This window comes from Amphiura filiformis, chromosome 14, assembly GCF_039555335.1.
Source record: "Amphiura filiformis chromosome 14, Afil_fr2py, whole genome shotgun sequence".
NCBI classification, from domain to species: domain Eukaryota; kingdom Metazoa; phylum Echinodermata; class Ophiuroidea; order Amphilepidida; family Amphiuridae; genus Amphiura; species Amphiura filiformis.
This window is the reverse complement of record NC_092641.1, coordinates 48,433,971-48,461,126: the sequence shown is the minus strand read 5'-3', so window position 1 is coordinate 48,461,126 and position 27,156 is coordinate 48,433,971. Positions and strand designations below refer to the sequence as shown.

Sequence of the window (27,156 nt, the reverse complement as noted above, 5' to 3'; positions counted from 1 at the left end):
GTGACGTATCGTGATTTGTGGTCATTTAAAAGGTTTCAGATATTGTTCTTTTCAATTACACCAAGTCCCAAAGCTGAAAATTAAGTATAATGTAATTAACTATAGTAAATTGCCATAATTTGCACGCATAGGCCTACTGTCGGGCAATAACGTCGCATGTCTACCCTTGATTTGTCTTGCAAAAAGTTGGCATTCACCAGTGACACCAATTCAATAATTTTTATGATTGATGCATTTTTTCCGTAGAGAACAAATGAAGAAAATCTTGGTATGACATGGTAGGTCTACTACAGTGTATGTATGTATGTAGATGTAGCATTATCAAGATTCCTATGCTGAACACTACACATCAAGCTGGATGGACAGAAACTTAGATGCCTCCTGAACGGTTTTGGATCCTTTTCTTCAATCATCATCTAACAACTCGCTACATAAGCACATATCAATCCCTTCTGCCGTTAATTGACGCCTCAAAACCGTTGACCCTTTCTTCAATCATCCGATGACCATCACTGACGACCATAAGATGACCTCTCCAATGATAGCATCAAGTCTTGGGACTTTACCGTACGATGATGTCTACTTGGATCAGCTCAGCTCCGATGATGAGGATGAAGAAGAGGAGGAGATTGATGAGAATGTTAGCATCTCACTCAAACCTCTTATGTCACCACGGAAACGACCTAAGGTAAGAACTTCATTTTGAACTTGTCATCTGTCGCAACACGGGAAAGACAAAATATGTTTCCCAGTTTGAATACTTATAATGGAGTTGATTACTCCTCTGGTATCTCTCAGTGGTCTGATTCCATTTGAAATTGAAGTTTAAGGTTCAAAATATTAAACTGTATAGTAAAAAAAGGAACAACTAGAATATAGCTAGCTCTAAACTTATAAGAACTTCATTTTGAACTTGTCATCTGTCGCTTAACACGGGAAAGACAAAATATGTTTCCCAGTTTGAATACTTATAATGGAGTTGATTACTCCTCTGGTATCTCTCAGTGGTCTGATTCCATTTGAAATTGAAGTTTAAGGTTCAAACTATTAAACTGTATAGTTAAAAAGGAACAACTAGAATATAGCTAGCTCTAAACTTATATGTCGCTGTGTGAAACAGATTTGGAAAAATTACTCTTAAAGGAGTATTTCATGATCCTAGCATCCTCTATTTATGACATTTTTCATTAGATATCCACGAAAAAAACCGATTTCCAAAATTTCAGTTGATTCCGATTTTGCGTTCGCGAGTTATGCATGATTATGCTATTACACTGCTCCATAGACAATGCGTTGTAATTTCGTTCTGGTGCACCAGAACGAAATTCAAATTTCACGATATCTTTGCTAAGCGAATTAATCTGCAAGAAATATTTTGTACATAAACATTATGTAGCCAGAGGTTTCCAGTGATATAAAAATCTCAACTTTTTTTGAGAAAAGTGGGGGATGAGGCTGTGGATCATTTAAATGCCCCTTTAAATAGCCACTCTGTGTTGTGACCAATGTTGTGAGTGATTGAAAATGTCACTTTAGTAAAATAATTGCATCTATAGCATACCTGCAGATTTACCATTATATTATGCAGATTTCAATTACAATTGCAAACTATCATGTGTATAATTTCAGCTAAAATCTTAGGCATGTGTCAACGTTAAACAAGTTATTGGGGAAATTTGACCCAAGTTGACTTTTTTTTCGACATTTGCGCTGTTAATTTAAAATAGTTTTTATTGCAAAGTATCCTATTTTGTGATGCTGGGTCACTGATTTACATGTATGCAACTGTAAATTGAAATCTCATGAAAAGCAAAGTATTTAACTAAAACTTATCACACTTATACCTATTTCCATATTTTAGGTGGCAATGCGTATGTCTCGAGGTCCAACAGTCTGGCAGGTCCGTCAACAAAAGCGTTGCCTTAAAGCATTCTACGTGGTCATGATGCTATCCGTCATATCCCTCGTCACATTTGTATTATTTCGAATCACACATGACTATCACTCAACTATAAATAAAGTCACAACTCAAGAAAATTTCTATGTGACAGTGTTACCTAATGGGACTACGATAAAAGTGCCAGAGAAAGTAGAAACTGAAGTACTGCCATGCACAAGTTTTGATGTGGAGGATGTCTGGATACAGAATTTTCCTATGTATCAAACAGAGACTGCCGTTAGATTGATTGATGTAAATAAGGATGGGACCTTGGATGTGATCTTGGGGTACTCCACAGGTATGTTGTATGAATTATAAGAAATATACAAGGGAAAAATAGCAAAAAGTTTTTGATTTTCCTGTGTCTTCTGTAGGGTCGGGTAGGTGCTGTTAATATCTGGAATAGACCTAAACTATACCTACTTGACTATGGCTGCTTTAATTTCACACCAAGTTTAGTAATGATGTTGGTACTTTCATCATGCACAGCAAACATGTGTGTATACATGTAGGCACTGTTGGATCAGATTAGCACACAGTGACCAGCACCTATATATATGTTCATTACTACCAAACTGAAGTTGAACCAAAAGTATGGATATATATGTGTATAAGGCCTTAGTCATAGAATGCAGCCCAATTCTATTGTCTGGGACAGATTGGAATTCAGGCTCCTGATTGGCCAGATATGGCTGTTCCATGTTAATACTCCCTAGAGTGAAAGATTAATTAATGACCAAGTCAACCAAATTTCTCTTTGCAGCTAAATTACCGGTACTTATTGTTTAGAGTTGTTTCTTTGTATATATCGTTATGAATTCGGCAGACGGCCGAATCCAGATTCGGCTTTTGGTAAATTCATTTTACGCATGCATTATTTTTGAATTAGAGAACAAGGGATCTATGATTTACCTATAGAGGGCAGCATATCGATTTTTTTACGGATATCGTCGTTGACCACACTGCGATGCACCGTTAGCTAACCCTGTATGTCGCCCTCTTTTGATTACTTATTATGCTGTTATCATCTGATCTCCGTTAAAAAATTGACATGCTGCCCTCTATTGTACATCATTGATCCCTTCTTCTCTAATTCAAATGTTATGCATGCGTAAAATGAATTTACCAAAAGCCGAGTCCGGATTCGGCCGTCTGCCGAATTCATAACGATATCATTAACTATAATGTCCTTAAATATATGTACATCAAGAAAATTTAACACTGTCCAAAGCATTTTAAAATTGGAAAATTCAGGACCACTCCATATAGACACTCCATGAAAAGTTTCACTCCAAATGGTGAGTGAGCATGCTAATTTCAGCAACCCCAACCGTCAAAATAATTCAACATTCCTTTTATTTTCAGCTGTCAATGGGTATTTCAATGATGAAAATCTCCTGTGTGGTATCTATTTCAATGGAGAGAAGCCTTGTTTCGGTGGAATATTAGCATTGGATGGGAGGACTGGCGAGATGTTATGGAATTATCGCACAAAGCAAGAAATATTTGCTCTGAATTGTAATGTGGATATTGATAAGGATGGGGTGAAGGATTGCCTGGGTGCTGGCAGGACTGGGGTAAGTAAATTGGATCAATGTGAATTGTAATGTGAATGTGTACTCCCTCTGTTTGTTAGCTTCCCAAGTGGACTACTTACTTTGACTTGCGCTTAACATTTTTAACACAGGTCTCTATGTAACTAACTAAAATTGGCCATGATGTAATGCATCTTTAAATGAATCTGGCTTGTGATTGGTCGCCCAGATCTTGTTATTGTTTAAATCCTCCGGGCACGTGCCATTGCCATTAACTATACCTGGTACACAACTATGGAATGTGGCGCTTTTGTGCTGGCGCGAAAGTTGGTGGATGAACATACATCTAGCGCGTATTGACCACCATGCTTAGTGCTTGTGGTTAAATTTGGTTGATAAACAAGTATGAATGACAGTGTGTTTTAGAGAACGATGTCCCGGGGTAAAGTTCTGCTTAAAAGTCAAAGTACATAGTCCGATTTTTCACTAGGGTTTTCACGAATAAACTGGTAGATTCCAAAATCAGAATTGTTCAGTATTAAAGTGAGCCATTATGCAAGATGTTGCATTCAATAACATAAGTATACTTTACTTATACTGTCACTAATTATATAAACTCTTTATGACCATTTTACTATTAATTATAATACACATAGTATAATTTTGAGTTCTAACAGGATGCGTTCATCATGATTAATAATAACATATTTTTATTTAAATCAAAATTCGACTATGGCATAGTCTACCCTGTAGACATCTTAGTGTAAGTGGAGCACTATAGTCATTTAGTTCATGAAGAGTGTGTTTAATCTTTTGTAATGAAATTTGTATGACTGTGTAAATTTTTTTAAATGCAATTTGCCGACAACTTAAATGCACCTTTGCATCACTTAAGTTGCAGAAATCTTATTTTGAGAACTTTACGCTACTGTGCGACAGGTTAAGAGATGGTAGGGACACGTGAGCATTTCATTCAACATTTAATAAAGAGGTTCTGTGTACTTTTATGGAGTTATCAAAAATGACAGTTCAATTAAATAGAATGACATAAATGAAACCTACCCTTCTAAGTAAATCAAAAGGATTTTTTTAATTATTATTACATTTTACAGATATTAATTTTGTGCAATTGTAGGCACCTGTGCGCATTTATGCATTTTTGCAGAATTTGTATTCGTTTTTGCATATCAATACCATCAATACCATAAACTTAATGACATTAATGATCCTAGTGTGTACTTTCATGGAGCTGTAGGTAATTAAAATAATGACGAGTCAATTAAATGACTTAGTGAAATACACTAGTGAACCAGACAATCAATTTCCAACTTTAAGTGCATATCATTATGCTGTTAAATGTCAAAAATATCATTTTTTAATAATTTGTCATAAAATTTGCATTATATCGCAAATTTCAAAAATTCAAAATTAGAATTTGATATCAGTTTTAAGCTATTCCTCGTACTCGGAATGCAATTTGGTATGTCTGAGTGATGTGCTCCCAGCTCTCAGCCCTTAACCTCAAAAATGAGTCGGTAAAATGTGTGATTTTAACGGGTGATTTATAAAAGTTTACAGAACTCTAGGGGATACAACCCCTCTGGCATCAATCCCTTCCCCTCAAGCTTGTCTCCGCTAGCTGATCTTTTAGATTTTACGTTCGCTAACGTGCAGTGATTTTGTTCTTCTAAAATAGCCCTTGACCTGAGTGCTGGCAGGCAGGGCTTGAAAAAATGTTAATTTCCCGGGAAGCAAGCTAAAATTTCTCACAATTTATAGCATGTTTTTATGTACAAAAAAAGACACAATATCCCCTCCCAATACCAGAATTTCCCTCCAAACACACACATTTCCTGGGAATGAGCTTCCCAAATTCCCCACTTTTTCAAGCCATGCTGGCAGGACTGGGGTAAGTAAGTTGGATCAATGTGAATTGGTGCATTTTGTTTTAGTTTATACAAGTTGATCCCAAGCATATGTGCTGCACAGCGTCATCATCCCTATATCTTCGTGTCAAAAATTGCCGCGATAGTACGGCAAATCCTCTCGTTTTTCAATAGCTACGCATGGCGATTTTGTTCGAGATAGGCCGAGCGACTCAGGCTAAGCATCATACGACTATCATATGAGTCTATATTATGAGATACAATCAAGTTTCTATTCTACACATGATTACGATTTGCGTACATGCTCTAGTACCCCATGTAGTGTTGCTATTACAAGGAAATTAGATTTGTTTTCAGGTAAAACGCAGGTTTTGTTTTTAATACACTAACTTGAAATTAAATACACTAATTAGCGACCATTGCCAATTGCTTTGGATATATTTTTACTGCATTTTAGGCGTAAAAAATTTTAAATCGTAAGTTGAAATTGTGATATATTTAATTTTGAGAATTACATTTGTATAAAGGAACACATTAGCCCATTCACCTAGGATCCAGGTGCTTGTATTGAATATATTCAATCACACGTCTATGTCACAATGCAAACTTTCTTTATCTGTGTCAACAATAGAATATTGATCACCAACTAGTATGGAGCTACATGAAAAAAATATTTATAATATAGGGTGTAGACACTGTGTGCTGTTACTGGAGTACTTTATAATGGGTAATTTTTGTGATTGGCAATTAATTGATTAATATTGGCTATCTAATTTGCATAATTTATGCAAATTTTACTTTTTTGCGTATGATTTTCCATGCACTTTCACATCATTAAATAAAGACTAAGCATAAAGTGTAAAATAAAAAAAAACCATGATTTAATTTAATGGTAAAATACCTTTTAAAAAGTAAAACATAATTTTATCACAATTTCATAAGTACCATGTGTCATATAAAACAATCATTGATAAATGTTGTAATCAAAATTTTATGTCAACATCGGCAACTTTATCTAATTTCAATAACATGTCGAAATAATTGCACGTTGATGACTGCACTAATATTCTGTTCCTCAATCATATCGATAGACCAGTCCCTTATTCCTACACAGCTATTCATGTTAGTAAGCAGAGAAACTGGCAACTTGATCTAATTTCAATAACATGTCGACATAATTGCATGTCGATGACTGCACTAATTAATATTCTGTTCCTCAAGCATATCGATAGACCAGTCCTTTGCCTTCATAAACATTGCTCTCTCTTATTCCTACACAGCTATTCATGTTAGTAAGCAGAGACACTGGCAACTTTATCTAATTTCAATAACATGTCGAAATAATTGCATGTTGATGACTGCACTAATATTCTGTTCCTCAAGCATATCGATAGACCAGTCCCTTGCCTTATAAACATTGCTCTGTCTTATTCCTAAACAGCTATTCATGTTAGTAAGTGGAGAAATTGGCAACTTGATCTAATTTCAATAACATGTCGACATAATTGCATGTCGATGACTGCACTAATTAATATTCTGTTCCTCAATCATATCGATAGACCAGTCCCTTATTCCTACACAGCTATTCATGTTAGTAAGCAGAGAAACTGGCAACTTTATCTAATTTCAATAACATGTCGAAATAATTGCATGTCAATGACAGCACTAATATTCTGTTCCTCAAGCATATCGATTGACCAGTCCCTTGCCTTCATAAACATTGCTCTCTCTTATTCCTACACAGCTATTCATGTTAGTAAGCAGAGAAACTGGCAACTTTATCTAATTTCAATAACATGTCGAAATAATTGCATGACAATGACAGCACTAATATTCTGTTCCTCAAGCATATCAATAGACCAGTCCCTTGCCTTTATAAACATTGTTCTTGCTCTCTTATTCCTACACAGCTATTCATGTTAGTAAGTGGCGCAACAGGTGAAGCCATCTGGGTGTTTGATGACAATGAGATCCTGGAGAGTATCAGCAATCTCTATACAGCACAGTTTGTGCAGGATATGGATGGTGATGGTACACAGGATGTACTGAATATTCATGGCGGAGATCCATTCAGAGTACCAGGTAATTATTTGATGATTATGTGTAGTGTTCGAAATAAGTGGTTGTCCGTTCGCCCGGGACAACTAAAATAAATCTAAAGTACTGGACAACCAAAAATGCGTACTTGTGGTTGAAATATCTGCATGCACAATTTCAAAAAGTTCATAAAAAACACTACAAGTATAGTCATGATACAACTTTTGAATAAAAATAATGGATAATGTGTACACATGTTCAAGCTTCAAAATAAGCAGGCACCCAGGAACCATTTACCCAATGGTCATAACATTTTGGCTCATGGTCCACACCAAAATCATATGAACCAGGCTCTACATTTTTTTAAATAGAGCCTGGTTGGTAAAGCAGGTTTTGTATTTAATGTGTACAATTGAAATTAAAACGACTTTCAAAATAACTATAGAAATAGCTCTTTAAAAATGGCTCCTGGTTCACTAGATAATCACAGGACCAGGAGCTGCTTTTTTCCAAATGTGTGGCTCCTGGTCCAGATCTGCTTATTTTGAGGCTTGCACATGTATATATTTTATTAACCATTGATCAAATATGCGACCATCCTCCACAACTGAGCCCGGATGTCACCAGTGCCACTATTGAGATATGCTCCATCGAAATTAAAACAATAAACAATAGGAAACAAAGGATTTATTGACTGTTTTATTGATTTTTCACTACTTAAATGTCAAGTACTATAGACATGATATACATCATTTTAAAGCTAATTTCAAGCAGAATATTTTGGTTGAATATCTCAAAAATGATGATTGGCGACTTCAGGGCTCATCAGTTGTGCTGAGGGGTTACATATGATAACTTCTACACAGTCAACTTTGCAAAAGTGTTGGTGCCGAAGAAATACGGACAACTAAAAAGTGTGGGAGACAACCAAAAATTGCGACTTGGTTGTCTGGCGGACAACCACCTTTATTTTCTTATTTGGACCACTGATTGTGTGTAAAATCCAAAAACTACTTGATCGTATTATTTTTTTGTTTTAATGTTGAACACAAATTATCGGTAAGTTACACTTCAAGTCTCTGAAAAATACAGCTTTTTGTAAAATTTTGTGCAAAATGAGAGTCACACATTTCTTGAGTATACTTCAATAGTATACTGCACCAAGAAAGTATCCTTACACTTGGAAAAATAATCACAATTTCAAAACTGAACCATATTGGGGTAAATTTGTTTTTGTAATAGATGCACTATCTAATCCTGCACATTATAACACCCCATTGAATCCAACATGACCTCAAGAAGCAAAGTTACAAGCAATTGAATAGACAAAGGTCCTGTTTTAAAAGTGACAAATTGGCCTATAGGCGCAAATTGATTCCAACAAGCGCAACAAGGAGACTATACAGTTTCATCAATGAAGCCTTATTTAAAGCAGTATTTATTTCAGTTTTTAGTATTCTGTACTTTTCATAACTTCCATTTTATTTGTCAGCTCTTTTGTTTCAGTTTTCTTTTGTTCCTTTTGTTTTAAATTAAAGGCACACACAAATGAGCAATTTACCACTCTCAAACCAGTTGCCTAGTCCGTGGAGTTTTGAATAGGCCAGTGTGTCACTTTTAAAACTGGACCTTCATCTAATCAAATGCTTGTAACTTTGCTTCTTGAAGTCACATTGGATTCAATGGGGTGTCAAAATGTGCCGGATTAGATAGTGCATCTATTAAAAAAACAAATTTACCTCAATATAGTTCAGTTTTGAAATTGTGATTATTTATCCAAGTGTAAGGATACTTTCTTTGAGCAGTATACTTCAAGTAGTGTTCAGTTTCATATTCAAACAGTTCTTTTATGGTTCAATGAACCAGAAGCCATTGGTTTTATTTATGTAATCTCTTATGTTGTATAACACAGGACCATACAGGTGATGGGACATAATAAAAGAAACCTTGTAGTCTAGTCTACAGCATTCATTTTAATTTGTTCACTCTGGTTCACTGAACCATTTCATTTGTTCATTCATTTCAATAGGCTGTTTTGCAAACTACAAAGTTCATCCATTATCTGTGATTATGTACTACAATTTGAGGCCAAAGCTTCAAGCAGTAATGGCATATGGCAATAAAAAGTTGTCAGTTTTTTTACATAATAATCGAAAAACAAATTGAAAACAAGATTATACAATATAGTTGTAGAGTAGTCCATTAGATTTGCGTAACCACCATATGCATGCAAATCATGTTAAATTTGCCACATTTGTCAGAGATACTTATAGAGCTAATTATAAGGCTAATTTATATAAGTAACAAAAACCAATAGTGGTCATCCAGACTTTTTGAAAAAAAGGAAGAGAGAAGTCCATGTTTAATGTTATTTATTTTAAATTGAAGGTTGATGCACTTTATGACCACAGGCAGCTTTAGTGGGGGTTTTTAAACCAAATTTACAAAATTCTTGTACATGTATAGGATCAGATATATTCAAAGCATGTTTTAGGCCAACACCACACTCCAGACTGGTGCATAATATATGGAATAATGAATAATAAGAAGTGATCTCCTCTTTTGTTTAACCCCATGACATGAGAAATACCTGCCGATTGGCCAAAAAGAAGTTTTCACTATCAAATGGACCAATCAGCGACATTGTTAGAATAATTTCACCACGCAAAATAGTTGGGGTGAATTATTTGCAAAACTCCATTCTGATTGGTGATTAAAGTGAAGATATCATGTAATTGACCAATTAGAGGCAATGTTAGATGGGCAGATAGTGCTTTTGGGGTTAAGGTGTCCAATTCGCTGACATACTTTTTCCCCCTTTTACGTTGAGTTGAAAACTGAAAGCCATGATTATTTCATACCAATATCTAGTGTAATTGTAGCAACTACTCCCTATAATATTATGTACTTTGTGTTATTTCATCTCATTAAGTGGGAAACTAATGATCCATTTCCATTAGCTTTATTAGAACTGGATTTTCAAAATAATATTGAAAATATATTATTCCTATGATATCAGTCTGGTCAAGGACAAATTATATTTATTATTTATATTTTTTTGAAAATGGAAAAGTGAGTCTGGGTTTTTGTTAAAGGCCCATTCAGTGAGTTGTTCATCCGGACGTTCGGAAAATCATCAAAATTCGGATTTTGGTATACCTTTTTCATTTTCATAGATGTACTAACATAGCCGGTTAGTGGCTCAGCTAAAAACTGTGTATTAAAAAAAAGCATTTACAGGCCTTGCCATTTGAGGCGAGAGCGGCTCGCCTAAACTCAATTTCTAGCGAGCGGTTTTCCACTCACCATAGACACTAAAAATTGCTCGCTGCGAATCTCCCAAAATTGAATTCAATTTACATTCAAGTTTCAACACTTTCAATGTATTCGCTTTATTCTAATTAATTAGCCTTAATCCCTGAAAACGAAAGAGGGTGTCAACAGTGCGGTAGGGTTTCATATTGGTACAAATGATCTTCAGACCTAATGATCTTCAGACCACTCACCTAGCTACTTGCTAGCGAGTGATTGACCACTTGCCTTCAAAATCTAGACGGCAAGGCCTGCATTTACATTAAATCTGTATACAATGTATACTGACAGTATATAAATTAGCTACATGTATTTAAATGGGGCTTCAACTTCATCAATACTGCTGTTTTCTTTGTTTTTTACCAAATGTTTTGTTTCAAAAATACCAAATGTCAATTTGAATGACTTTATCCTTCACTTTTAAGCAATTCATAAACAATTTCACATATTTTTACACTTGTACTGGGATCACTGAATGGGCCTTTAAGGTCAGTGTTTTTCTTATGGTTGGTGTTTTTTGTCAGGGTCAGAGTCAGTCAGGCTACGCCACTATGGTTGTGTATAGCTAAAAAATTTAATATGAATTTTTTGAACTTAAGCATTGTTTTTCTTTATGCAGCATGGGAATTGAATCTGTTATCAATGTTAGATCAAGCAAGTATGCACATCAGTGAAAGTCATTGTATATGTCATACACTACCTGTACATGATTGGGTGCTATACCCTCCAGTACACATGTCCATGTATAAGCCAGTGCAAAATGATACATACATGTAAGAGCCACAGAAAAAAGCATATTTTACAGGTCCAACCGAACCAGATTTTGCATTTTGGGGAATTTTTTTTTACTTTTTGCTAAAATCATGTAATCAGGCGGATGGACATTTCAAGTAGGATTGGTCAGAGTTTTTTTTTTTTCTGGAGGCTAAAATGACCCTAAAATTTTTGATAAGATATTTTGCAAACATATTGTTCAGCCGGCAAAATGGCTGATTTTACATCATTCATTTATTCGTTTATCACATCAAAAGAAACACAATATGGTGGAAAAGGTAGGAAGGCCAATAAGACATGAGAATTGTCTTTCCCTGACGAAAAAACAAAACAAAGATTATGAAATCAACAAATTTAAATAAAAATGACTAACAGACATGACAAATTCCAACAAGCTTTTAGCAATTAAAGGAGGATTTCGTGATCCTAGCATCCTCTTTTTATGACATTTTTCAGTAGATATCCACGAAAAAAGCTTATTTACAAAATTTCAGTTGATTTCGATTTTGCGTTTGCGAGTTATGCATGATTATGTGTATTACACTGCTCCATAGACAATGTGTGTTGTAATTTCGTTCTGGTGCACCAGAACGAAATTCAAATTTGGCGATATTTTTGCTAAACGAATTAATCTGCAAGATATATTTGGTACATAAACATTATGTAGCCAGAGGTATCCAGTGGTGTAAAAATCTCAACTTTTTTTGGGAAAAGTGGGGGATGAGGTTGTGGATCACGAAATGCCCCTTTAAGCAAGCTATTGTCACCTTATAAGTTATAGGCAAATGATAAGAATATGGAAAAAGTTGATAATGTACATACTTTAAAATCAGTATTTCTTTGATATAACCAGGTTCTCCAGTGAGACATGTAGGCAAACTGGTGCTATTCAGTGGAAGAGATGGTCATGTGATCAGTTTTGTGGAAGTGCCAGATGGAGTGGAATCGTACTACTCTCCACAGGTATGTGAATGGTCTATTCTAAAGTGGCAACTTCTCTGTGTCACAGAAAAACGGAAAAATCCACAGAATTTAAGAAAAAAGCGGAAAACACAGAAATTTGCGGAAAACATGTTTTTCCATGAGAAAAATTAAAAGGAAGAAAAAACAATGAGAATGTGAGGTAAAACTAATAAAAGTCTTCAAAGATATCAACCTTAAAAAAACTATAATATAATGCAAGTAACTTCTTTTACCCCAATTTTAGCAGAGCGCATCTTCTGTAGGCCTACCTAGCACAAGGGAATTCCATCCTTTCTAATGAAATCACAGAATTTAGCATTTAAAACCACCCACGGAAAATTGCGGAATTTGGTCTTTTAAATCACAGAAAACTTGCCACCTTAGTCTATTCCAGTTGAAATCCATACACCCCTATGGAAGATATGACCTTAACCTCCTGCATAGGGAGTGTAGATTTCAAATGGAGTTACTCATTCATCAGGTATACTCCATTTGAATTTCACACTCCCTAGATGTGGAAGATAAAGGCCATGTCTTCCATAGGGGGTGAATGAATTTCAGTTGGAATAGACCTGAAAAGAAAGAAAGAGCAGGTATATCAGCTTGATGTTGGGAAAGAAGTAAAAGACCGGATAAAAGATTCGCAAAATATTTTTGCCTATTTGTAATTTCTACTGCACATGTCTGATATATATAAATCAAGAAACAAGCCTGACAAACTTTAAAAAGCATTGTGTATCATCAAATTTTGGGCTGAATTTGTTGTGGGTTTTTTATATTGTATGTGCAGAGATGCCACTTTTGTACGGATATTAGCCTGAATTTGGGTTTTTTGAGAGTCCAAATTCTGGAGTTTTTATTTATTTTCAGCCCATTTTGGGACTTTTTGGCCTGCATTCACATGTCTTTTCAGGTTTTTCTCACCAGTTTCAGGTTTTTTTTATGTGAAACTAAGAGGCATCTCTATGTGGCAAAAAAAATTTACAAACTGACTGACCCTGACTTTGGAGCTATGGGCAATACAAACTGTTCATGTTGCCTATAAAGGAGATCATTAAATATTATATCCCTCATTAATATATTCTCGTTCATTAATTGGTTAAACGAGTATCATGTGACCAAAAATAGTTTTGCTATTTTGCAAACTTGTTAACAAGCCGATTGATGAGGGAACGGGTACTATTCAAAGTACTATCTCCGGGAAATAGTTTTACTATCTCCCTCTGAGCGCGTCCCGAGCGCCAGATGACCTCATAACAGCGTCGCAGTTACTAGTGGTCAATGCAACTCGCCACATACGCGGGATATCAGTACCGGCTCCAGGGTATTAATGTGTAGCAATTCGTTTTGTCTTGCGAAGCACACAATTAAGCAGCACAGTGCAGCTAAAATACGGCGGTTTAATGGCATAATCTGAGTTACATCAGATTCAGTATCTTAACATTGATGGTGAAACAGGGAACATGTTAACATGGTTACTCGTTTCACGGCGGTATTGTAGAGGTTGTCACACATTTTCACGCTAAGCTTTAGCCACTCAACTGTGTGCGTGCTTTGTGCAATCAAAACAAAGCAAGGCCGGTGTAGCCTTGACTAGGCCTAGCCTACATTTATGCCTAGGCCTATGCCTTGTGTTTAATGAACAAATAATATATTAATGAAGGATATAAAAACAAATATTTACTGCTCTAAATTAGGGATCTGGTGGAATCTATTGGTCCCCTCGGTGAACTGGAAAATAGTGAGCACTACTATTTTCCCCTCACCTGGCGGGAAAATAGATCTCCACCAGATCCCTCATGAGCAGTAAATATTTGTATACTATAATTCAACATTATTTTCCTTTGTCTTGTTTACAGGTGTATTATAAGAAGGATAATAAACCCTGGGTGATATTCGGAACTGGCGGTGAGACACATAGTGGATCACTGTGGGTGATGCCTCTACAAGACATCATGGAGAAAACGACCATACATGTGAGTAATGTTTGCAGATCTAGACATATTAAGAACCTGATTATTTGACGGGGAGGGGGCAATGTGCTGTCTCCCCCCATATCTCTTATGGGTGCACACCACTAAATAATCGCCCCATTGAAATATGTGTAAAAATGCTGGTTTTCTTTGCTCATTTTGAGGCCTTTAGGGTGCTTTTTGAGATATTTTATGATAACCAGTCGATTGCAAATTGATGAAAGTTGAACATATGTTTTAATGTATGCGTAGCCTTCCACCTCATTTTCCCGCTACGATGTTATGAACAGCCCCCTCCCCTCCCCCACTGTTTTTGATATGTTCTCAAGACTGCAAACCTGTTTCTGCCATTTTTTACTTGAGGGACATATTTTCTCGATAATTATGAAAATTTTGGCGACTCAAATTCATGTATAGGCTTTACACTTTTATTTAAGCTATAATATGCTACTCGCTCTGATTATTAGTCTGAAGACCAGCCAAAAATACCTCAAAAAGACCTTGTATTTCACCGGAACTCATTAGGGTTACACAAATGGCGCATTGATTTAGTGGTGTGCTCACTCATAGGGCAGGCCAGCTAGACTACTGAGTAGAGCTCAATCAAAATTGAGTTCTGAATAGTTTTGGCCCTTTTAACACCAACATGTCCTGCAAAAGTTTCAATCTATTACCATTTTGTCTTTAAAGAATTTTAGCAGGTTGGCTCTGTTTTACGATGAAAATACTTTGTTGGCAAATTCTCAGGTTTTTTGTCAAGATCGTAGGTCAAATAATAAAGTTCTTAATTGTTATTTCCTGCCCATAGGCCAAGAAGTTGTACACAGGTGAAACCAAAGGCATCATGACACCCCCAGTATTGGTAGATCTGACAGGAGACAATGTGGAGGACATAGTGATGAGGATGTATGACTCACTCACACTGGCATTTGATGGGGAGACTTATCTACAACTATGGAATTATTCAAGACCAGAATCAGAGAGTTATGGGTAAGGGGTTATGTTTGTTTGTTTGTTTGTTTGCTTGCTTGCTTGTGTGTGTGGATGGATTAAGGATGTTAGGCTGAGAATGTAATATATGACTCCTTACCTTGACATCCAATTGGAAGGTTTTTTCAGGACTAGAAGCAGAGACTTTTTTTTATGGGTAAGGGGATATGTCTGTTTGATTACCACATAACAGACCATGATGTACAAGCAGTCAAAGTCTCAGCATCACCAGATAATGAGGGCTGATTGTTCCATGAAATGCAACAGGCAAAATTGCTACGCACTTATAACCGCATATTTTTACAGCCTATTGCATAATCGTGAAGGCACGTAACTCTCTACTGCGTATACACGAAGGCATATAACGCTGGCGTGATTGTTAGACACAGCGCAATAGAACAAGTGGCCCTCATGAATATGCGAGAATTCACAGTATACAATACATGGGAATTTGACTGTTGATACATGGTCTGTAGTAGTCTGTGGGAAGACTTTAGGACCTCGAAGCAGAGACTTTATGGGTAAGGGGTTATGTCTGTTTGTTTACAACATTGGAAATGGACTATTCCATTTAAAATCCACACTACTCCTGTGGAAGATTTTTGGGTATCTTCAACAGGGGGAGTATGTTTGTCAAATGTTATTAGTCAGGGTTAATCATATTGAAACCCATACTCCCCTTGTAGTATGGCTTTACCTAATTCTTCCACAACTGTAGTGAGTATTTCAAATTTGAAGTTACTCAACTGCCTATTCAATTTGAAACTCATACTCCCTCTGTGGAAGGTATTTCCAAAATTGTTCACAGGGGTAGTGTGGATTTTAAATGGAATAGCCCAATGCTGAGTCCAACAAATGAGGAGACAAAACACATCAAAATTCACTGAATGGTACAAGAGGATACCTTGAATTAGGGGGGGTATGATAATTCCATTTTTTTCTGGGGCCCCCCTCAAAATATAGTGTTGACCTCTCTGAACAAGAATATAATCATTTTAATCCAATTTGAGCAGTGCAACCCCCCTGTACATGCCCTCTGAAAGTTTTTTAACAAGGTTTCCGAATTCGGCAGCCTTGCATAATGCTTAATACAGACAGTGAAAACAAAATCGATGAATTAGAAATTAGAACTGTGTATTTGACAATGTTGTGTATTGTAAAGGTTAAACCAAATTAACATGATATTACCATTCATATGTCGTCTGCTCTGTACTAATGTATATGCAAGCCTTCCGAAACCTTGTCACAAAATTTTCAAGGGGCATGTACAGGGGGTTCTGCAACTTTTTTTCAGAAAATTTTCTACCTGTAGATTACACACCATATGTTGTTACACCATTGCAAATGAGTTTATGTTACAAAACTCGACCAAGCACAGCTTTTAATACATAAAATTAGGTTTTTCGGGTTACGGGTAGCTTTGCTCCCAAACTGCAGACCAATATCTTTTTCAACCGATCAACTTTGATGAAGCCCCTCTATGTTCCATCCCCTAATATGTTCCATGGAATGTACTGTGGTAAAGCGGGAGCTATTGTGCCAACTCTTTCCTGACCAGCTGCAGACTGACCCTCGTCTTCCCCGGTCTGTTAGATCTCATGACCTTACAGTTCAAATGCCTAGATCTAACCTTGTTAGTCATGAATGGTCCTTCATTCCATCTACAGCCTGCACATGGAATGCACTCCCACTTCACATGCCAGGAATTGTGAAACGGGCTAGCTTCAAAAAGGAGGATAACAGCTATTTAGGTGCCAACCCATCAGCTTTACCGCAATGATAACAGCGGTTATTGCCTTGACATGCCTTAACGTAAAAATAAATCAGTGGTTGAACCTTTGCTTTTCCATGGAACCTTTGCTATCTTTACTATCTGTAAGCATGGTGGCCTAATGCTTAGGGCGCGAGCTTCATAATTGAAAGGTTACAGGTTCGATCCCCACCACAGCCAGCGTGTTGTGTCCTTGAGCAAGATAGCTTAATTCCCAATTGCTCCCCTCCACCAGGTGTCAAATGGGGAGCTGCTGGTGGTAATCACAATCTAAGTCACTGAGAGTACTTGTGTATCAGTTGCGGACTTGGTGAAGCGGAAATGATTCTGAAATATCCTAATGGCAGCTGAATAATTGTTGAAGTATGCTATTTTATAGACATGCTTAGGTGAAGTGCTCATTAAAATCACCAACATTTATTTCTCCTTTCAGTACACCAGCAGCAGGATTTTACAATGATGATGATATACCAGACTTTGTGATACAAAGTAATGTTGGACCTGGCTATCCCATCTACTATAACTCTGAGGTAAGTTAACCCCATGAGAATTACATGCCCATTGGCCAAAAAGAAGTTTTCATTATCAATAGGCCCAATCAGCAACATTGCTAGAATAATTTCACCACGCAAAAAAAATTGGGTGAATAACAAAGCTTTATTCTGATTGGTGATTAAAGTGAAAATATCATGTAATTGACCAATCAGAGGCAATGTTAGATCGGCAGCTCAGGGGGTTAAAGTATTGGTGCAATCACTGATTTGTCCTAGTGGCAAGAAGAACATGACTAATTGCTTATTACTTGTATAAAAGCCAATGGGCTATTCCAGTTTAAATCCATACCCCCCCTGACATGACCTTAAAATTGTCTACAGTGGGAGTGTAGATGTCAAGTGGAATCACCCATTTAGGTAACTTCATTTGAAATTCACACTCCCTGTGTGGAAGATTTAAGGTCATGTCTTCCATAGGGTGTGTATGTATTTCAACTGGTATAGCCCAATGTGATATGGTGCATTTTACATATTGAAATCTTGAATACTTTAAAAATAAAATTCAAGCATGAAGCAGAAAAGCTGTGATTAATTCAAAATGAATATTATACTTTACCCACATATGAAGAAAAAATGCATTGTTAATATGTTGCTTTTATAGCTAAAATAATAGTTTCTCGATCATGAGAGGTCAATAGGCACGCAATGACAATTGCGTCAGCGTACAACGCCTACCACATACGCTCTGCATTTCCTGTGCGTGCACAATCGATCACGCTATTTTGTCATTCCACTAAACTTGCGACATTACGCAGTGCACGAGTACATTCATACTCTCATGATCGAGAAACTATTATTTTAGCTATAGTGTCTATTACTTAACACCAAATAAAAATTTTTATATTAAACTAGAATCCTTCCTTTTCAGCTCATCATTTGTGACGGATAAAATGTAAAGCCCCTCTTAAGGGATCTAGAATGAGCGTTTATTGCGTTTCGTTTGCGTTTTGTGGGACATGAGAGCACCACAGACCTATCGAATTGCATTCTGAATACGAAGCATGTCTTTCTGATATCAAATAATTTTCATTTTTTGAAAATTACAATATAATAAATTTTATGACAAATTATAAAAATTTGATATTTTTCAAATTTTGATATATAACAGTCCTCGAAGTAAATTATATAAATCTAATGATATATTCTTAAAGTGTATGTAGCTGGGAGGAAAAGCCGACGGTCAATTGAAAATTTTGACCTTTCATATTGAAGATATGGATTTTTTTCCCCAAAAGACCTAATTTTTTTGTGTGTTTTGGGAAAAAAATCCATATCTCCAATACGAAAGGTCAAAATTTCCAATTGATCGTCGGCTTTTCATCCCACCTACATACACTTTAAGTATAAATCATCAGATTTGTAAAGTTTACTTCGAGTACTGTTAAATATCAAAGATATCAATTTTTAATGATTTGCCATAAAATGTGTATTATATTGCGAATTTCAAAAATCAAAATTATTTGATATCAGAAGGACATTCTTCAGTATTCAGAATGCAATTCGATATGTCTGATGTGCTCTAATGTCCCAAAATAAATACTGTCCAAACGTTCATACCCCAGCCCTTGAGAGCATATGATGCCAGCAATCGTAGCATACTCAAAATCGCTATTGAGCACACGCTGGTTGCATTTTCACAATTGCCAGCAGCATGAATCAAAGTCTTGAATCAATGCCTTGAATGAAAAGCTAGCAACTTATTGATTAGATGTCAACAGTCGCTCTGCCGATCAGCGATGGAAATGACATCATCAAAAAATGCTATATTTTGAGCAATTGTTAAGTTTAATATGCCCTTAAGTAAGCCCAATCAAGAGTGCTGGTATATTGCATTTTGCAAATATTTTCTTCCATATTATATGAGAACAAAAGTTGTTCATCGTCAGTAAAAGCTGTTTATACTGACGATGACCAACTTTTTGTTCTCATATAATATGGAAGAAAATATTATACTATACTAGAATTCTGAGAAAAGTTTTTAATCAAGTCTCCACATCATAAATGACAGCCAGTGAAATAAAATCACTGACCATCTAGGATTTGAACCTGTGACCTTTGGATCATGAGACTTGTGTTAAAAACCTTTTTCCTAATTGAAAGGGCATTTTGTGATCCACAGCATCATCTCCCCACTTTTCTAAAAAAAAGTTGAGATTTTCATACCACTGGAAACCTCTGGCTACATAATACATGTATGTACAAAAAATTTCTTGCAGATTAATTTGTTTAGCAAAAATATCGTGATATTTGAATTACGTTCTGGTACACCAGAATTAGCTTTTGTCGTAGATATCTACTGAAAAATGTCATAAAAAGATGATGCTAAAAGGATCACAAAATACTCCTTTAATTTCCCACATTTATAAACGTTTATTTCTCAGTAAATAGAATTTTTCCTTCACAGGTGACCATCCTTGATGGACGCAACGGAAAGCCCCTCCTAGTAAGTCCAATCAAGAGTGCAGGCACTGTCCAGTCATCGCCGTTGACAATAAGCACAGAAGGAAGTGGAAATGACGCATTCCTTTATTTTAAGCTCTACTGCCAAGGCCATGAAGAAGATGATACACGCTATAAACTTGGAAGTAAGTTTGACTGGAGAATTAAGCCAATGTTATAACTAATTCATAACCTCATGAATATGCACGATGTGTGTGATCCAGTCATATTTTATTATTTGTAAAAATGCAAACGCAAATCGAGATCATTAATATCTCACAATTAACCGCAAAATGGGTAATTGTTCGAAAGTAAATATTAGTAACCTCAACGTTTGCCATATTTTGCGTCAAATAAACTGAATAAGGCTAAATCATGTTTATAAATATGTTTACAGTGTTTTAAAAACATTTTTGTGTCGGCTGGATACCTCACGACTATGAGTGTTAAGCCTATATCGCTGCGCCACCGTGCCTTCAATTCATATATTGAAAATTGCCTATAAATAATGATATTTGTCGTATTTCAGGTGAACAGAGGACTGAAAGCGTAAGCTGGATGGATTTTTGTTTTGAGAGGTTTGGTTCAAAAGAGACCTACACCAAAATGTATGCATTAAACCAACATATGCAGCCACCGGGAGAAGCCATATACAGCTCACGTAAGAACAAATTTTAGCTTTCATATATTTCCTGTTTTTTTTACACCGTATATCTAACTGAGTACATCTCGCAGTATACGTGAAAAATTGTCATGCTATGTCAGGCTGTGTTCATTCAATTGAAATTTCTACTGTAGAAGCACTTTTCATTCTTCCTAGTTTCCATTTTGTACTCACTATCATTTGTGTGTCTGTTGAACCCTTCAATGTTTTCTTCTCATATAAAACATGTTTTATTTTGTTTTGAAGTCCCAAAGCATGTCAGGGAGCTCAAATGGGAAGAAAATATTTATCCCGATTCCCGAGTAAACAGCTACAATCATAGGGCCTGCACTTTGGCTCGACATTTGAAAGGGGTGTGAATTCATTTTTGGATACGCCCCTATTATAATTAGGTACACATTCCCTATATGTATATACATGTACCACATGTAGTAAATCTGTCTGCTTTGTCTGCATTGTGCCGTTCTTAAGCAAATAGTTAAACACGATTTCATCAAACATTATAACAATAGCTCTTTTACAGCAATCATCCCGGGCAATAATTGGGCAATAATAGAGGATGTGCGTGAAATTATTGATTGGCTCCATACAAAGGATTTGTACCGGTGTCCTTCACCGTAATCATGGCGCAATGCAGTGCATTCAATCAAACGTTGTCGTCAACCTATTTGATCGTATAGTGCATTTGTTATGTGTGTGAGGCGAGCTGTCGCGGTAGATTGCAATAGCTTGTAATCATGGTTTTGTTGAATGAATTTGAGTACTCCGCCATATTTACAGTATGATACGTCATAATCTAGATGATTATTTGCATTGGATGTCTTGAATACGCTGGCGAAGTTGTGTAATAATCGGATTAATGCTATAACAGTAGGTGAATACAAGTTTTGAATATATCGCGTTGCAAAGCCCCATTCAGTGATCCCAGCGAAAGTGGGAAAAAAATCAAATTGTTACTTTCAAACTTTTTAATGAAAAAAATTGGCAAAAAAACCAAGAAAACGGCAGTATCGACGAAGTTGATGCCCCATTCGCCACTTGCACGGTTCCGCCATTATGCACTATATGCGGGGAGAGCCTCGAACTGGCAGCATACATGAAAGGAAGAATTACGTAACCTTACACAGAATGTTATATGACTGGTTCAATTCCCATTCATGTATGCTGCCAGTTCGAGGCTCTCCCGCACATAGTGCATAATGGCGGAACCTGCAAGTGGCTAATATAAATACATGTAGCTAATTTATATATACTGTCAGTATATAAATTACAGATTCACGTAAATGCATTATTTTTGTCTTAAATAGGCCTACTCGGCTTTCGGCTGAACCACTATAGCAGAAGATACCAAATTGATGTTTTATGACCTTTGAAATTCTTTTGTTGCGAGTGACATGGTCAGTTCAATTCAGGTTGAGTGTCCTTGACAGGTTTGACTCTGCTTCAGTGGTCATGAAAGAATTCAAAAGATAACCTCTGCCCCAACAATCCCAAGCAATTGTCTGAAACTGCTCTTCGGATGATGTATCATAAGAACTCAGTCGTCAAATGATGATAGTCATATAATGACCAAAAGATTATTACTGACTATATCATTGAAGACTGAGTTCCGCTGTCTAGTACAAAATCTGAATTTTGATGATTTTTACGATCGTCCGGATGAAAAAACCACTGAATGGGCCATTAGTACCCTCCTCTCCTTACCCTGGCAATATGAATAAAAGAAAAATAAAGAAAAAAATTAAATAAAACAAGAAAAAAAAGTCAAAGTAAAGAAACAATAAAAGAAAAACAAATATGAAAAGTTCGAACAATATTTGGTTTATAAAATTAATGTGACCGTGATGAGGCTCGAACTCACCACCTTCCGATTTAAAGTTCGAAGCGCTCGTGTACCAAATTCTGATGCCTTTCCAAGTGAGCTAGATGCTCCTGAGACACGAAATAAAAATAAAATAATACACTGTATACCTGCTTGTGTCGGTAATTGATTTGCTCTAATTCCATAATGGTACAGTGCAACAGAGCAAAAATGCCCTAAATTTAAAAGCTATATAATTTATGAACAATATACACTACACATAAAAATACTAATACAAGGGAATTTCAACATAAGAATCCAAACAATTAAGTACCAACATGCACAGCTTTGTCCTTATATCACATTTGGGTTTTTAACAAAATGTTATCAAACCTCTACTGTGATTGGCAGCTGATAATGGCCATCCATTCAGCAAGTGGCTACTAACTGACCTTGACAGGCTTGAATGAGCACTGTCAATCTGCTACAAAACCATCACACTCTAGGACCTGGTCACTCCCTGAGTGTGTTTATAGTAGGGATGACCATCATAATTTCATGTTGCCCCTTTTGCTACAAAAGATTGTTTTCTGGAAAGAACTTATCAACAGAAGTATTTTGGTGGTCAAATGGTCAAAATCGGTCAAAAACTTTTGAATTATGAATTTTCAAAGTTTCCCATTCTGACCGGTCATTGAGCGAAATAAATTGACAAAGTCTAAATATAGCGAATGTGAGCAAAATTGGTATAAGCATATATTACCTTTTTATATTTCTTTATTTTAATATATATGCAAACATGAAACAAGCATATTGTGAAAGTATCAAAGGGTTTCTTATGAAATGGCACTTTACTAGTCAATAGCATTAAGTATTTCTTCAAACCGAGGCACTGAAATCATGCTTTTAGAAAACATTTGCCAAAAATCATCCATAATGGCCAAAGTGGCACAAAATCAAAAGTCCAGGTGAACTTTTTTCCACAACAATATACACTACACATAAGAAAAATACTAATGTACTACAAGGGATTTTCAACATAGGAATCCAAACAATCAAGTACCAACATGCACAGCTTTATCCTGATATCACTTCTGGGGTTTTAACAAAATGTTTAACCTCTATTGTGATTGGCAGCAGCATAAGGTATCTCTTTGATAGCTGATAATGCCCAGCCATTCAGCAAGTGGCTAATAACAGACCTTGATAGGCTTGAATGAATACTGTCATGTACTACAAAACCATCACATCCAGGGCCTGGTCACGCCATATGCTACAGAGACCACAGTACTTTAACAATGGAGTGAAAGACTCATTATTGATTAGGCGCGTATTTTAAAAGTACAGCTCCTGTGCGTGTATAGCAGCAAGTCAGTGCAGATGGTATAAATATAAGAAAATGTTTAGGGTTAAGATCAGGTGAATAATACAACAAATGAGCATGAAACTTCACATTTATGTTCAGAAAGGTGTCTATTTAACATGATTCGAAAGGTGTTTGGAAATTCCAAAGGGAAGCTGGTGATTTAATTTTTAACTCGAGATCTACTTGTCCGGTTTTTTTTTCCTTTTTACAGAGGGTATGATAGAGGTAATAACAACAACTCTGCCAAATTACAGCTCAGTAGGTCAAGGTGTTCACCTGATCTTTTTCATCTGAATATTTTGTGCCATTCTGATCAGTGCTGCACTGGGCCACTGGCAATTAAAGCGCACTGTGGCGATTGACCAATTTTGACTCACACATACAGAAAAACCAAATAAGTTATGATGCTGTAATTTGCAGGATAGTTACAAAACATAATTGGCATTAACATCTCCAATTTTTACAGAAAAATTATGAAAAATAAAAGAATGAGCTCAATTTAGAAATGGCTGTGCAAGCAGTGCACAGTTGAGCTCCCTGCATGTCTATGGGAGTGTTCTAATCAAGTTGATGGTTCATTGGTCATCCCTATTTATAGTGAGACAATCTTTCCGTTATTTAGCTAAACTACCGCGTAGTCTAGATTTGCAATGGTTAGTAAAACATAAACAAATATAGACTGCGTGGCAGTCCAGCTAAATACCGCATAATCTGGCTCACTATAAACACGCTCCATAATGCTACAGAGAGCACACTTTGACAATGGAGTGAAATTATTGATTAGGTGCGGATTTTAAAAGTACAGCTTCTATGCGTGTATAGCAAAAAATTGGAATGTTTGGAATCATGTAACTAAAATACTAAATGCATTCTGCAAAATATGCTCTGACCAATAGGCCTATATAAAGCATTTCATTAGCTTTAATTTGACATATTGTTTGACATGTTTGGAATTATGGTAAATCATTAAATAAAATATTTATTAATTAATCAATTATGTCAATTAATTAAAATTTAATGCAAATATGCATATTTTCTCTGACAGAATTGTAGGATTTGACAAGAGCCATCTTTCTTGTAAGTTTGCGTCCCGTTATAGTTGCAGAAAAAATACGCGTGCAGGACACACATACGCACCCCCCCCCCACACCCCCACCCAGGGGATCGTACCGTTTTACAATCGTATAACATTCATTGGCGCTAGTAGTAAATTCCAATTTTCTTTGCTTTACCTCACTTGCTCGGCTCAAAAATTAAAGGGGGACATATCTGACAGCATGAATAATGTACGTTGATCGTAGTCCGAATAATCAGTCCCAGAACCAGTGGCGTAGCGTGGGTCATCTGATTGGGGCACCGACCATGATGGGGGGGGCGCACCGGGTCTGATTGGGGGCACAAGCCATTTTTGGCAATTTTCCTATGGGATTTTTAAAATTTTGCAATCGATTGGGGGTGCGGGCACGTGCCCCCCCCCCCCTGCCCCTATGACGCTTCGTCAATGCCCAGAACAAAATATAAATTTCTGACATGATCGTGCTCTGGGTCTGAACTGTTTCCGTTTGAAATCTTGATGGCAAATTGGACAAAAGAAGCACATGGTTCTACTTGACCTCCTGAAACTTCCGGGCATTCCGGGGGGGGTCAATCAAGGTCACATGGGGTCAAATTTTCAGAGTGCTCCAACTATGCCAAGTAATATATCAAAATACTCGTATGGTCATGAGGATTCCAAAATGTATAGTTTGTTATGCGTCAGACCTTTCTACAGTACGACAGCAACTTTGTGACCTCTTTTGTTCGACAGAGAATTTATACGGGTTAGTGAACACGGGTTACGTAACACAATGTTGAAATTTTAGCCGGCAAACGCTTTTTATCAAAATAGCTCCAGAAATGGAAGACACGGGTCGTATATAATTTGCTTCATTTATGTACCCTGACCACAGATAAGATATCAAACATTTGTGTAAAGCAACAAATAACGTGTAAAAGTTGAATTAAATGGGAAAAAAGAAGCTTGAACATGTCCAAAGTAGCTCGGAAAATGAGAAAAATTGCATGTCACGAACACAAAAATGTTCATATCATCCAGCAAGAAAAAGCGCCGGAATCAAAAATGGGTGTCATGTTATAGCTTGCCTGAAAATTTCATCACTTTAGGTTGGGGTAGGCCTATATTTCTAGTCGCATATTGAACATGTTGAAATGTTTATCTTTGTGCGTGACTACTGTCACGCCATATATTGTATGGGCGATGTTTTTCCTGCAAAGAAACTTTCATTGTCAATTGTCCATTGTTGGTTATTTAACTTGAAAGTAATACTCCCAACGTTCAAACAATTTTAAAAGTCAGTTAATTCATTCCAGAAATAGAATACACGAGTGAGCCACTGAGTGGGAATAACATTGCTATTATAGTCACCGAATTAATCATATCTCTGGTATGGCTTAGTGGTAAATACATGTATTTGGAAGTTCGATCTTGGTTCGAACCCCGCAAGCACCTCTCTTTGATTTTCGATTTGATTTTAACTCATATTTTTAAATCCTAGTTTTCATATATTTATTAAAGCCATAATATACGATTTCGGGCAAATTTGAAGTTTTGTTATTCCAAAAATTATAACAATATTTATAATATTAGTAAATAACTGTCAGGAAGGTTTTCACGTAACAATTGAAGCAGAAGTAGCGAGATAAAAATAAAAGAAAACACTTAATATCTTGACCGCTTAACTGTGGTGTTCTATGGGGGAATAGTCTTAATAAGTTAGTTGCTCTATCTGGACAACGAACTTGGCTGATTCCAATTAGGTGTAATCCGAGGTGTAAGTTAAAAATTACAAATATGCCAAAATATTAGGTTTGAAATTCGTGCATCTCATGATTTAATATGTATGCATAAAAGCTCATAAAATATGTTGCCGATAGGGGAGGGGACTAGTCCAATTAAAAAATCGTGAAAATCTGTGTTGACGTTCCTTTATTTGATAGGCCTATATATATATTCTTGAACTTTTAAAATTACTTAAGTTTGACATGCTTTATTTGATTATTTCATATTGAAAGCTACTGAACTTAAATGCATTTTTTGTAAAAAAGATATGAACTCGAATGTAGGATTAGGCTTAAACATGCGTTTCTGTGGC

The 27,156-nt window shown here is 36.2% G+C and overlaps 1 protein-coding gene across 1 annotated transcript in view; it reads left to right on the top strand.

The window, feature by feature from the left end:
* Positions 1 to 27,156, top strand: part of LOC140170221 (uncharacterized) — a 45,323-nt gene that overhangs the window by 1,658 nt on the left and 16,509 nt on the right. The window contains 10 exon segments of the mRNA XM_072193558.1: positions 247 to 688; positions 1,862 to 2,237; positions 3,305 to 3,516; positions 7,271 to 7,442; positions 12,337 to 12,446; positions 14,306 to 14,422; positions 15,228 to 15,409; positions 17,614 to 17,710; positions 20,139 to 20,319; positions 20,703 to 20,834. Coding sequence (XP_072049659.1) covers positions 527 to 688; positions 1,862 to 2,237; positions 3,305 to 3,516; positions 7,271 to 7,442; positions 12,337 to 12,446; positions 14,306 to 14,422; positions 15,228 to 15,409; positions 17,614 to 17,710; positions 20,139 to 20,319; positions 20,703 to 20,834 — 1,741 coding nt within the window. The 5' untranslated portion in view covers positions 247 to 526.